At 42.7% G+C, this 14136-nt stretch overlaps 1 protein-coding gene across 2 annotated transcripts in view; it reads right to left on the bottom strand.

The window, feature by feature from the left end:
* Positions 1-13314, bottom strand: part of GRIK1 (glutamate ionotropic receptor kainate type subunit 1) — a 155663-nt gene extending 142349 nt beyond the window's left edge. For both annotated transcript variants that reach the window (XM_042867762.1, XM_042867763.1), the window contains exon 1: positions 13176-13314. In XM_042867762.1, the coding sequence (XP_042723696.1) occupies positions 13176-13314 (139 nt within the window). The remainder of the gene's footprint in view (positions 1-13175) is intronic.
* Between the last annotated feature and the right edge of the window lie 822 nt (positions 13315-14136).

Here is a 14136-nt window from a genome sequence, read left to right as displayed (position 1 = left end):
TGTCTCTAACTCTAATTGCAGACATCCTAGAAAGGCTGAGACTATGCTGACCAACCAAGGTGATGGAGGGCATGACATGTAAATGGACCTCCACCACTTTTTTTTTAAGACATTGTCTGCAGCAGGGTGAGGTGTGCTTGTGATCACTGTTCCGAAGGGAGATGCTAATGCTCCTCCAAATGCTGTTTGGGACAGCTGCAATGTCTGGATTTGTGTGCATGCATGTGAGATAATTTGTAAGAGGAAAAAGGTCTAAATTCATCCTTTTATACAGAGGCAACAGAACAACTGATTTTCACACTGGATTCTGTTGGTACTGTGTTGCTTTAAAAGAGGCACCCACTCCTCTTCCACCCAGGGGCTACTGTTATTCACAGAAGGTAGAAAAAGCAGATGAAACTTCCTCACATCTGGAGAGCTAAGAAAAGAGGGCTGGAAGCTAGGAATTCAGCCTGGTAGAGGAACGAGGTAAAACAATAGCACAAAAGTACTTCATTTGGAAGCTGTAGAGAGCTGATTTTTTAAAACACATCTGTGTATTTTATGTGATCTGGGCATCTACAGAAGGTTTATGAAGATGAGAAGATAGATGTTTCTTGCTTATTTTCCTTCCTGACAGATCTGATTTCAAGATGACAGCACATGGATTACAGTTTCCCAGACTACTTGCTGCTCAGGGCATAACCCAGACTCACTCCATCAGCAGATGCTTTTTAATGTCAGTACATGGATCAATGACAGGACACAGTCCCCAGGGAGCAGTTTGGCACCCAGGCTAAAAAACAGAAAGCCTGGGCAGTAATGCGTGCAGTGAGCCACACTGATGCAGGACAGATTCTTCATTTCAAAGAGAAAAATCTGCATTCTTCAGAAACAGTGTTCAAAAATTTAATCTTCATTCAGTTCAATGGAGCAGCTTTATAATTTACAGCACCAGATATAGCTAGACGATGTAATGTGGAATATCTGAAGCAGTTCTTTTCCTGTATTAAAATGCACCTTGGGCAACAGAGCCTCAACTTCTCTTAACATATGTTTGTAGCAGATAAGTAAACAATTTGGACGTGAAATGAAAATTTTCTAGATAGTTACAGTCAGAAAAGCATCAAGTCATACTAGACTCCAGCTGCAGTGTGCTGCTGATAAGTTTTTGGGATGGTTTGGCATAGTTAAAATCAAGAAGCTTTGGAAGAATAAAAGGCTTTCTGTGTACAAGTTGTTAGAACAGAGATAGTGAGAAAAAAACATCATTTTACATCAGAATTCTGAAAGTGGCCTTGGTGGCAGGATCGAACCTTACACTGGAGCACATGGCCAGAGTGAGGTGAGCATCTCCATGCTCAATGGAGAAGCAGAAATTGAGGAGGCATGGCTGGGAAGCATAAAGTTCCCAAATAGACAAGAAATTCACTTGCCTTGAATTCCATTGACATTTGGCTACCTTACAACCACAGACTCCTACAGCTTTGTTGACATCTTCAGTCACATGCATGGTGAATTTTGTGTTTGATTGGTTCCACTCTGCTCCATGGGGCTCTGCACATGGCAGCAAGCTGCGAGTGAGCACTGAAATCATTCTTACATCACAACTGTGACATCTTAGTGGTAGATCACAGGATAGCAAATAAATCACAGTGAAGTTCAGCACGTGCCCAGACCAAGCGATCTCTCATCAAAGTTCCCCTACATGCTGGCTTGTTCACACTGAATACTAAGCCTTTCTTTGCAGCAAGCTCCCACTGCCTAGATCTCTGCTATCAGGCTTAGGGATGTGTACTACAGACAAGAATGCTGTGTGTCCTAAGGAAGACATTTCTTGGACTGCTTCCAAATGCAGAGGCAGGAAAACCTGCATTTCTCTTTTCTGCTCTACTTGGCCATTAGCAGGCAAACAAATGGAAATTTGTTCAACAAAGAACAAATGCTGATCTTAAAAGGTTCTATTTAAGCAGATAGAATCCAGTGAAAGAAGCAGCAAGTTGCAGTAAAGAACGAAGTATTTCACAATGTAAAATGCCAGGAAAGGTATTGCCTGTGCTGGCTTGTCCAATCTGGTCTGCTTTAGACAAATCAGACTTCACTCCCACAGGTGTGTCAGTACTGCTGCAGCCACCATCCTATTACTGTACCTCAGGTTTCCATAGTCCTTAACCAGATGATGGACGGAAACTGTGACCACCCAGATGAGACCAACATGGCTAATGTAGGCTGATCACTTAGATGCTACTTATGCTTCATTTCCAACAAAGGCAAAATAGCTTTCCCGTGGGAGAGCTCTACCTCTTGTTTTATAAGCACTGCCAATAAGACCTTGTAGCTTTTGTCACTGTGAAAGGACTCCTGTTGCTGCCCACTGCACACCCATGTCTCTAGCTGTTTATAGTTCTGTCTAATGTTAGCCATCTGAAGTGACATTTCCCTATGTGCATCTATTTCAGACTGAACACACGAGGTTTTAATTGTTCCTGTGAATAACAAATGGTTTGTGGGTTTCTTTTTTGTTTGTTTGTTTGTTTTTGTTGTTGTTTTCCTGACTTACAAACATTCTGATATTCACTTCACTGAGAACATATTCAAGCAGGACTTAAAATGTGATGGCCCAGTGCTGCACAAACGCACACAGTCAGTGGTGGTTTTATCTCAATGCGCAGATAATTGCCTACCTTAACCTGTCTACACTATGCATGTGTTGCCTAAATCTGCAGGAACTGTCCCTTGTCTCTTTTGGTGTCGAGAGCAGTATAAGCTAGAACCCTTCACTGCAGTGGTGCATGGCCAGCCAGTCCCTTGGCTTCCCATCACCAAAGACCTCTGAAAAAATGCTTCGTTCTTCTCTAGGGCAAGGCCCATAGATGGAACAGCCACATCTACTGTAAGGTGGTACAGGTCCCTGCTCTGCATCACAGAGCTCCTGCACTATCAGTGAAGAATGTCCCATTGGGCACCAAAGCAGCATTCCGCTCCTGGATTTTCAGGTTGTTTTTTCCACAGTGAAAGAAAACTATACAAAAAGTTTTTTATTAAAACATATTAGATTATATAGTAAAATCCCAGAAGATGGGAAATACCAAACAACTTAAAAATACCATCTTCTGTTATTTAACTATGTACATTATTCTGCAGGATTTCTGCCTCATTTACTGCATTCTTTGACTATAGCCTTTTACATTTAATATTTTTAAATATGAGTGAATAAATTGGGGGCACAGAATTCTATTAAGAAAGCAATTTTGTTTATCATGAGCATTGTTTATCATACAAAATAAATTTGAACAATCATAAGGAAACAGCAGTGGCTCCGTGTCCTTCTGGTAGCCTCATTCTTTTCCCATTCTAATGGCTGTCAAAGATTCTCTGTTCAGTGTAAGTAATTTCCTATGCTTTTTTGAACTCTAGCATGAAGAAAAACATTCAAAATCAAAACATGAAAATGTTTTAATGAGAAATTATTATTTTATTTGTCTCCAAATTGCAGGGAAGAATTCTTACGTGGCTTATTACTAGCTCCTTTAATAGCTCTGTAATGTCTTATTACTAAATTATTTTATGTGGACAGCTAGATTGCTATACACATGAGATTAAGTTATGCATAAGTTAATCAAGCTATTCATCATGAATTTTGAGTCACTGGCCAATCTGACAATGACTGACAGGCTCTGGAAAAGTATAGTACAGCTAAAAAACCTGACCTAACTTTTAAACAGCTTTCTCTGTGATACCAACATAATCAAATAGAGTTTTACATATGTCATGCTGTTGCTGCAGCAACCTGGTCTCCCCTCCTCTGACTACTGATAGGGTGTCTCTAAGCTTGATATGGCCTCAGATGGCTTGAGATTAATCTGTTGGGACTGCTCCAGATAAAATCAGATTAATTTGCAGTTCCTCGAGAATGAAGTAACTGTTTCACATAAACTACTTTTCATGTCCATCAGGTCTGAGCTTCCTATTCATAACCTTTATAAAAATGACTTGTTTGGCACAGCACCCCCAGACATTTAGGAGAAAGAGGTTGCGTGGCAGAAAGGAGGATTAAAATGGCTTGACTTCTCTTGTATTTTTCTTGAAGGGAAAAAGAGAAAAGGTTATTTCTGTGAAAGCAGTAGTTGCATTTTTTGTTGTGGGTTGTTTGTTTGTTTGTTTTTTTCCCCTAGAGGTTTACATCTGAATGAACCTAATTTTCACATTTTTATCAGGGATAAGACCAGGACAGTAAATGCCAAAGATTCTAAGCAATGAGATTTGTGTTTCCTGAAGCCAGATTTAATTCCTAGCTAGTATGACTGTATATTTTATAAGGAACCTGAATATTTGCTAAAGAGTTTAATGGCTTTGATAGTACATCAAAGTATAAGGCTCGAATGATGTGAAAGTCTCTTTCTTGCTTAGAGCCTTTCTTGGAGGAAGAAGGCTGAAACATACAAGACAACATGCCAGACCAATTCAGGGAATATTTTGTATTTACTTAAGATTTACAGCCTTATAAAACGCATAACCATCTTGTCCATGTACAAAATATCCTTAGTCAAAGTTCTTCTGTATTTGAAACATGTATAATTACAGGGGGCATGTGTGCCTTGGTGGAGTAAGTGCCAGAATGAGGAGAACGAATGGAAATCATACTGTATCCTAAAGGTGTTTGTTGCTCAGATTTACCATGTTTTATTTTCAGCAGAACACCACTGCTGAACTGATGCAAAGAAACAGGCTGGAGAGGACATGAGAAAGTATGCTCAAGTTGTGCCAGGGGAGATTCTATGCTGAAAGTAGGCTCAGAAGAAATCTGAACAGTGAAAAGGTACTTGCAAGAGCCATGGATGCTGCTGGTCTCCGATGGGCTTCTGGCTACAGTCAGATACAGCACCTAATATTTGGCCCGTACCCAAATTGGGAGAGGAAGACATGTGTTCTGTTTCTTCAGAGCATCCTCCAGTGACAGGAAAAGTTTCCATGCTATTATTTTATACAGCCCTCCCAGGTCTGATCTCCAAGTGTGGGCTAACAGTTCAAGCTGTAAGATGCAACTTCTCATTGTTACCTGTAAATTGTTCAGTTAAATACACTTTGGGCTCCATAGCAACAACACTTAGCACTTCAGACTCCTAATTTCCAAGGATCTATACAAATCTTCACCAAATATACAAACTTTAAGAAAACGTCAAAGTTGTGATGCAGTAGACAGAAGTGGTCGAGGCCTGGATTCACCTCCTGCTTTGCTACAAGTTTGCCAGCAAAACACTTCAGTCCTATGGAGTTGATTTCCCAAGCCATAAAATCAAATTAATTGCATGTGCTCTGTGAAGTACTACGAGCTCTACTGCTTTAGAATACCTCAGTGTTATTATTATTCATTATGATTCTTGTTGAAACACAACACAGTAGGAACTACATGAGGTAAGGCAGTAATGAAACTAGCTCAATACCCCCTTTCATTGCATGGTAGATCACATAAGCATCAATTTCTATGGATTTGCCTCCTAATTATATGATCCAAAACATAAGGTATATGCACTTTTTCTTCTCAGAATCACAGTAAACCCAATTGATATAATCCCCCTTCCCTAAGAATGGGGCAATTCATAGTAGTTGTTCACTGTTTAATTGTTACAGTATACTGCAGTAGTTTTACTACAGCTATAGCATTCTAAAGATATAAGACAAACTTTGAAAAGAGAAGTAGCTTTCTTTCTGTAGACCAAATACTTGGCATACTCTTGCTCTACTCTGTTGGAAAGCAGAGAGTTAGAAACCTACTGGATTCATGGACCTATGTGTGCTGTCATGGACTGTGAAGGCCAAAGCTCTTTGACAGGAGAAGATATTTAGCATTAAAGAAATAAGCAGTGAAAGAAATACTTAAAATACGTTAGGCTGACACACAGACTGTCATCAAGTGCAGAAACAGCAGTGGCAGATTAGGCAAGCCTAATTACTCACCTGGGAATCTGCCTTGCACGCTGAGGACATTAATGACACATCTCTCCCTGGGAGGTGAAGGGGAGGTGATACTTAGTAGAAATGAGTGGCAGCAAGGGCAATAAAAACAACCTGGCAGGACTCTGCTTCATCAAGCATCCTAGGAGATACCAAGAATAAACTTGCATCTTCAAACATTTTTTCTTCTTTTCTTATAGCTACCTAATGTTGTTCTTCTAAAACGGTGAAGTTTTTTTCCAAATCCTTTCATCTGCTAGTATATTTCCTTGCTTATTCCAAAACAGTTAGAGCTGAAAAGTATGTATGACTTCACAATGCACTGAATGTTCTTATAATATTTTTAGCATGCCTGATCCTTTAAAAAGTGTGGGTTTTTAAATGCTCTCTATATACTAAAAATCACTATCATGTAAAATCATAGTGATTTTAAGGTCTCAGTGGCATACCACTAAATTCAAGGAAGGCTCTGTTCTTCCTCTGTCTGACAGCCAAAGCAAAGCTTCAGCATCTGTGACAATACTTCTTGCAAAAAGTGTTGCTTGGACATAATGGATGTGGGACGCTTCGCTTTTCCTTCATATGTAGATAGAACAATGAGTTTTGCACACCTTCTCACTCTAAACAAGTTCTTCTCCATATTTCTGGAGATACTTCTGCACTCAGACTGTCATTTCCACCTACTCAGCATTTCACCAGGACCTCTATGCCATTTAGCAATATGGAAGGATAGCTGGTCTTGAGCCCTAGCCAGAATCAATGTGCTGGAAACAAAATTTTCCTTGAAACAGATAAAGTTTGCTTTCCCAGATCCAATGGCAGCATGTGGAACCAATTTCAATGCTAACAGAATTCGTAATGCTCATCTTCTAAACTTTTAGATTTGTAATCCGAAAGCTCAAAGAAACAAACAACCAGAAGGTGTATTTGCAAATAGAGCCTGATGGACCAAAGAAAAGCTCAAAACTGAACCTTTGAGATCATTTCTACCTCTTTGTCCCTACTGCTATGACATATTACTTGTTCACATCTCCCAGTGTGCCACCCCAACTTGTTGAGGAGGTACAGAGGAAGGTATAAACATAACATAGGGAAACTTATGCACTGTTAGAAAAAAAAAAAAAAAGAAAAAAAAAAAAAGATATTTTAACAGCCTGCTCAGACACTTCATTCCTCTGGTTGAAATGAAAAAGTGCCTATTTGGAATAATGAAACAGTTTTAATTACGCTCAGTGAAAGCAAATATACCATTTGAAAGAGAATATTTTCTAGATAATACTGAATCACCTTCAGGAGAAAGGAAAAAAAAAAAAAGAGAGAGAATGAAAGGTAATAATATTCCCACTATAAAGCTTTTCTAAAGTCATAAACTCATTATTGTCAACTAAAACCTAAAGTCAACAAAAACTAGGACAAACTGGGCTTGCGGGTTACAGATCCAAAGCTGTGGAGTAAAACTAATCAGGTCTTGGATAGGATTTTTTTCCTTCATTGCAGGACAATCTATAGCCTAGTTGGTCAAATCAAGCCCTTCTGAGAAAAGAAGATTAGAGGCAGTTGTTTAAAATATTGAGGAGGGGAGGATGGGGTTTAAGCTTTATTACTGACCAGGATAGACAAAACAGACTATAATGAAATATTTGAGGTTGTACTTGTGGTCTGAATCGAAAACATTAAGTGGAGACTGGGCCATATGGAGGAGCTTATAGTGACAGCAAGAACTGATGCTGGATATTCAAAATTTAGTGTTGTGGGAAGGACACAGGAATTCAAAAAGAAATTCATTATACCTGAACAGAAATAAGCTATTAGGCAAGAACAGAAACCCAAAGAAATTTTATTTTATTTATAATGATTGTTCTTCCTGCAGTGTTCACCTGTACTGAGCATGAATTATTAATTGAAAAAGTACTAGGTTAAGTGTCAAACAGCTTGCATAAATAAAAATATTTGATGGAAAACTATTATCCTTCGGCAAAATTTCATTGATTTCATTGTTGTGAAGATTTCATCCTTTATTTTACTGAAGTCCCAACGGTCTGAACTGATGCACATATGTTACATAAATGCTTTTGAAGCCTTGGTGAAACACAGCAGGATACCCCATTTATCTGCCCACATGGAGCTCACAGCAGCACCACAGACATACTCTGCATATCAGGATATACACCTTGTAGAAGTTAAGAGGAAGTAACAAATTATGATAGCACAGATGTCAGTGGAACAAAAACGGCCCTGGCTGTTTTCCATTTCATTTTTCTGTAACTCACTTGACTCTTGACTAAGATACATATGCAAATTTTGCCATTGCTAATCACATATCTCCCAAGATGTGAAATGCAGCAGCAATGCACCTTCATGCCATATTTTTTTAAATTGTATTTCATCACCATCAGTGCTGACTATACCATCCCAACTCCAGTCTTAGGACCTTCTCTTTGCCGTTCTCCATCAATCTTTTCTGACAAATGTTCCAGGATAGAAGCAACACATCTGGTGTTTTTGTTAGTATGGCTGGGAGTGGCTGCGTGCTGCATAGTTATCAAGCCACAGTACTATAGACTATTTTAAGACTATAATTTTTGATTTTATAGCTCATCTATTTCATGCTAAAGCAGATATTTAGGTGTATTCTGACAACAGAAATATACACTCTCCGCTTTCTGGAAAGTTAACATCTCTAGATTTCTTCACATACTGAGCAGTGCTTTACACCATCCCAGTAACAGTGATTTTCCAGCAGCAGTACAGTCATCCAGCAAACACTGCTACTGAGGTACCAAGAGCTGATGGGGCAATGGCCACTGCAGGAAGCTGCAGGCACTCAGTGATCACCATTGCTTAGTTGTGGTTACCAAGCCTGCAGAATTCATGGGCAGAAAACAAGAGAAACAAGACACATGGGGTTTGATTTTGTCTGACCCTACCCATCATTAGGAAGGGTGGTAAGTAGGCAGGGCAGCTGGGGGAAATACAGAAGTTTTGTCTCTCATATATTAAATATGTCCAGTCAGCTCTTCAGGCAATTTAAACCAGCATGGCTCCCTTGAGTTCAATAAAAGGATGTCAATGTACATCAGCTGAGCGTGGCTTCATGACTTTTTAATACACCCCAGTGGAGCAACCCAGCACAGCAAGCATCTTCCACGGTAAAAAAGCCTTGAAATACAATGGTATAGAACCCAAAGTAATTCATCCACCCGCATCTTCAAGCCTAAATGACAGAACACAAAGAAACTGCCAATGAGATTTTGTTTTTTATAATTTCAGGATGCAACCACGCAAATCATAATGCAGCCAAGTGTTTTACCCAGGATCGCTGTATGCATTGAGGCCACTGAGCTCCACCGACCTTTTTGTGCACAAGCACAGACGTGCTGGAGTGCTCTGCTAAGGTGCTGGCAATGCATTTTGCATCTGCCTTTTATAGGGCATTTTTGACTTGATTAACCATTTAGAGCATGAGCCAAATGTTGCACTGTCTCATACTTTGTGCAGTACTTCCATATCCAGTGAGAAGGGAGATGCCTAATAACTTTTGCTGGGACATATTGGTAGCAATCCTTCAGAAATACTTGTGGTAAAACAGTCTTCTGTTAAGTGCTGAATGAGGAAACTTAAATATATTATAGTGAAATGACGAGCCACTGAGCATTTGGGATCTGGTTAACAATGTGCTGTTAATCTCTGATCACCTAATGATATAAAATGCAGTCACATTGCCTACGACATTATGGAACACAATACCATGTAGACATCTAATAAGAAATAGTTTCTTTTTAATTAACATTTTAATGACATTAAAACACGACAGAACTTTCTACAGTTTTTTCCATGTCACACTGAAGAAGCTCAAATGTGTATTAATATAATTCCCTTCACAAATAAAGTCTTGAAAAAGGTTGACAAGAAGCAGCAAATTTCCAGTGAAATTAATTAGGCTCTCGTCTTTATCATTCTCACACTGTAGAAATGCAAATATCATACAGGAAAAACCTCCCAGCTCCAGTCCTGCTTGGGGAAATACAGACAGATCTGTTGAAAGCTATACTAAAAATGTCAACTTATGAAAAAAACCATATTTTGTGGGTTGAGTTACACGTGTCTGTTTTAAATCTACATTTCTCAATCAGAGAATCAGAGAGAAATATTACGGGGCTAATCCTCCATCTTTGAAAACACAGCTCACAAAACCACTGGGAGTTTTGCTGAAGTAAGGAATAAATCAGTGCAGAGTCAAAACCCATATTTAAATATTCCAATTAACTACAGAAACATACCAAATATTACTGAAAATCACTTCTGGTATCAGCTGAAGAGTGTCTATTTAATCAACTAATGCAATTTCTATGAAACTTAAGAATTACTCATTTGCTCATTTTCAGGAGTTAATTTTAGAGACTAATTCCAAGTTTCATCCAAGTTTAACTTCCTACGAGTATCTGTTGCAAAGTGCCATGTTCTCTTTTTAATTAACTCCAGCAATATTTTAATAACTGGTGTAGTTTATCAAATATTCTTTACTTCTAATCCAGTGTGTTGCTTAAGCAGCTACTCTTCATTAATTACCCTGCAGTAATGCTGGAGTATATTCTTATAGCTTCGTTACATTAGAAGTTGCAATGGTCCAAAGGATGCACACTAAGAAATAACGCTCTGCCTCCAAGCATTAATGTCAGATTTTGTGGCTGATGAGAATTCAGTGCTTTTGAGACTGTTTCTGCAACTTAGTGCCTGCTAGTCTTAATTTGCATTCTCCTTTCCCATATGTGAGTTGGTTCATTTTATACAAGCTGTACAAGTAGGGCAGGCAAGAGGGTCAGGTTGACTCAGTGCGGACTAGAAATTCCTCAGTATTAAGTCAAAAATATTAGGGTTGTGAACTTTAAATATACTTTCACGTAATATAGTCTAGGGTGTTACGTATAGATAAAGACAGTGTTTCCTTGGACAGCTCTATTAGTTCATATATCAAGGAAAAAGCTTTTTAGCATGAACGTGGAAGAAATAGTAAGACACTAAAGTATTGTATTGCATGAAACTGAAAGTGTATCTTATCTCAGATTCCACTATTTTCTCCTAATGGATCAATTTTACTGTTCATTTTCTTGTTTAGAGGAATAGGAAAGTAATCATCGCCTAGATGCTGAGAAATAGCCAGCATTTCCCTTCACAACTAATTAAATGCCAGCAAAAGAATCCGTTCATTTGTATCATAAGCCAACAAAATCAAAAAAAAAATCCAAAAGCTCCCTAACAGTGCAAAATGCAATTAAATACAGTGTATTAATTCAGGCAGCAAACTGCAGCACATTGTATGGCAGTGCTTTCTTTTTCTTAATTAACCAAAACGCGACAAAGAAAATCTGATGGCTTAATGGCATTTTCCTCAGTCAGAAATGCTTTGGAATGATTTTATTATGTTATCACAAAGAGCGTAGAAGGAGTTATTTCCATTACTTCTGTGTGTCACTTTGAAGAGTGACAGAGAGACTTGTCCCTGTTAGCGGATGTGAAGGATTAATATTGATGACATCATTACTTTATAGGCAGGATAACTATAGCAATAAGTACATTGAATATTTTACACATTCACAACCACCTAAGGAACATTCATTCTCAGGCAGCATCATTCTGGATGTGTGTTTGCTGCTGTGATTGAAAGCTTAGCAATTTGTCTCACTTATTGTCATATGACCATAGACAGCATTAGGGCACTATCGCTGCAGTCATCACTAGTGAGCTTGCACCAAACGGACACACATCTCAGAGAGCAGAGAACTCACAAGTTGTGCAGGGCTATGTAAGAGAAAAGCAATGTGGGGCAATTGCCTGGGAGCCTCGCTAGACTGATCACAGCAAAGCACTTTGTGCAGCAGAGGGATGGACACAGAGCACACTCTAAACCTCTGCCAGGTCCTTGCAGAGCTGATGCCAGTTGCGAAGCCAAGGCTCCATCCTGCACAGAGCTAAGCATTTAGCCTACATCCAAGCAAATATACTTTCGTTCAAACTCTAAAATGCTCCAGTTGCCTCAGAAGCTATTTCCAGCCTTAACAAGGAAGTTAAGGCTGCCTTGCAGCAGCAGCCAAGCAATGTATTTGCAAAGCTACAGCACGTGCCTGAGTTATTTGAGCACACTTTCTCCCATGAGTTCCACTAGCCCTGAATTCACTTTGCGTCTCACCTGCACTCTGTGTGTACACACTGCCTCTACACAGGGCACAGCTCTGTGGTGGGAAGCAGAGAGAGCAGCAAACTTCAGCTGCACTGCATGGAGAAAGAAGGAGAGCACACTCTCCGCACACAGACAGCTCCAGACACATCTCAGATTTTCAGCTGCAAGTTGCTGGGTGCCTTCAGATTGTCCTTTCTCAGTGCTTTGAGGAACTGAGCCCCTTCATTTATTCCTATCTAATCCTTGATGAGCTCTCCGAGCTGGGAGCAGCCTTCCGCTGGGTTTTCAGAGGAGAGCTCGTGAGTGGGGTTAGCACTTGAGGCTAAGAGGTACCAATCTGCTGCTTGGCACAGGGCTATGCTTTACCCAGTGCGTCTCCCCGGGCGGTGCAAACGATTTCTTTTCTCTTTACTCCCTTCACGTTCAGCACTTCCCAAGAGAGACAGGCAAAAGGAATAAGAGAGAAGAGCGGTATCTCCTGCCTACAGCCTACAACACAGTTGCTCCTCACCCCTAACTCCTGCGATACTTTGTATTCACCGTCTCACTGATCGACACAAGAAGCCCACTGTCGGGAGAGCGGCTTCCTGCGAGCCGAGCAGGGTTTCCATGGTGCGGAGTTTTTCCTTTAAAAAACAAATCGCTGTTTGCTGGGGCTAACGCGTACGGATAGCACTTCGGGAGCGCTCCGTTCCAGGGTCAGGGGCTAAGAACGAAGGAAGGAAAACACTTTCCCCTTCGGAAAGGAGGACGGGAGCAAACAGCAGAAGGTTGGAGCGCGCGGTGCAGCTCCGACCCGGGAGATCTCGCCACTTTTCAAGCTCTCCGAGCCGCTATTCGCGGTCCCCGCGGCGTTGGGCAGAGGCTCCCGTCCCCGCTCCCCCCGCACCGGGCACCGGGGCAAACTTTCCGAAGTGGCGGCGGCGAGCGAGAGCCCGCCCGGATCCGCTCCGCCGGGGGGCAGGGCCCCGCTCCCCGCTCCCGACCCCGCACCCGCGCACTGCCCGCACCCGCTGAGCGGGGAGCCCCGCGCCCGGCGGCGGTGCCCGCGGGCGGCACTCACCGATCCGCAGCACTTGCTGCCCACTGAGGGGCAGGCCCGCCGAGGCGCACAGCAGCACGAAGAGGAGCCCCCCGCCGCCGCGGCTGCCACCACCCGGAGCCGCTCGCCGGGGCCACCGTGGGCCGAAGGCGCTCGCCATCCTCAGTTCATGCCGGGTCCGCGGTGCGGGGCGCGGGCGGCTACCCCCGGCGGGGCCGGCTGCGCGCCGCCGCTCCGCGCCGCCCGCCCATGGCGCGGGGGCTCCGCGCCGGCCGCCCGCGCTCCCGCCGCCGCCTCCGCGCTACGCTGCGCTGCCCGCGGCTCCCGCCGCCCCGCTGCCCTCGACCCCCCGCCGCCACCGGGAGGGAGGGACGGGGCGGGAGGGGAAGGGGAGGCTCCTCCCGCGGGGCGGGGCGGCTCCGGGGACGAGCGGGACGGGCGGCACGCGCTGGGTGAGAAACGGCGCAGAGGCACAGGAGGAACCGTCCCGCTGCTCTCCGTCACCGTCGGAGCCGTGCCGTGCTGCGCTGCGAGAAGAACAGGGGCAGGGATAGGGACAGGAATAGGGACGGGGATAGGGGCAGGGGCAGGCACAAGAGCAGGACGAACCTAGAGCTGCTGCCCGCCCCTCTGTGCCACGTATTCCCGCGGGGCTCCCCCCGCCAGACTGGAGGATTCTCCTCTTCTGTTTTCTCCATGCTGTCTGCCGTGCAGTTTGTGCTGCTTTTTGGTTTCATCTGGTTCTGAAAGTCTCCTTGAGGGACAAAGCTTGGAAAGGTGGCACATCACTCCCTTCTGCACGTCAAGGTGTGGAATCATAGAATCATAGAACCATCAAGGTTGGAAAAGATCTCAAAGATCACCCAGTCCAACCATCAGCCCCCCCCCCCCCCCCCCTCCCCCCATGCCCACAGCCCACATCCCTCAGCTTCTCCCCATCGGATTTGTGCTCCAGACCCTCACAGATCTATTGCCCGTCTGG

This window comes from Lagopus leucura, unplaced genomic scaffold (assembly GCF_019238085.1).
Source record: "Lagopus leucura isolate 7727_CA_CO unplaced genomic scaffold, USGS_WTPT01 Super-Scaffold_100001, whole genome shotgun sequence".
NCBI classification, from domain to species: domain Eukaryota; kingdom Metazoa; phylum Chordata; class Aves; order Galliformes; family Phasianidae; genus Lagopus; species Lagopus leucura.
This window is presented reverse-complemented; position numbering and strand designations above follow the sequence as displayed.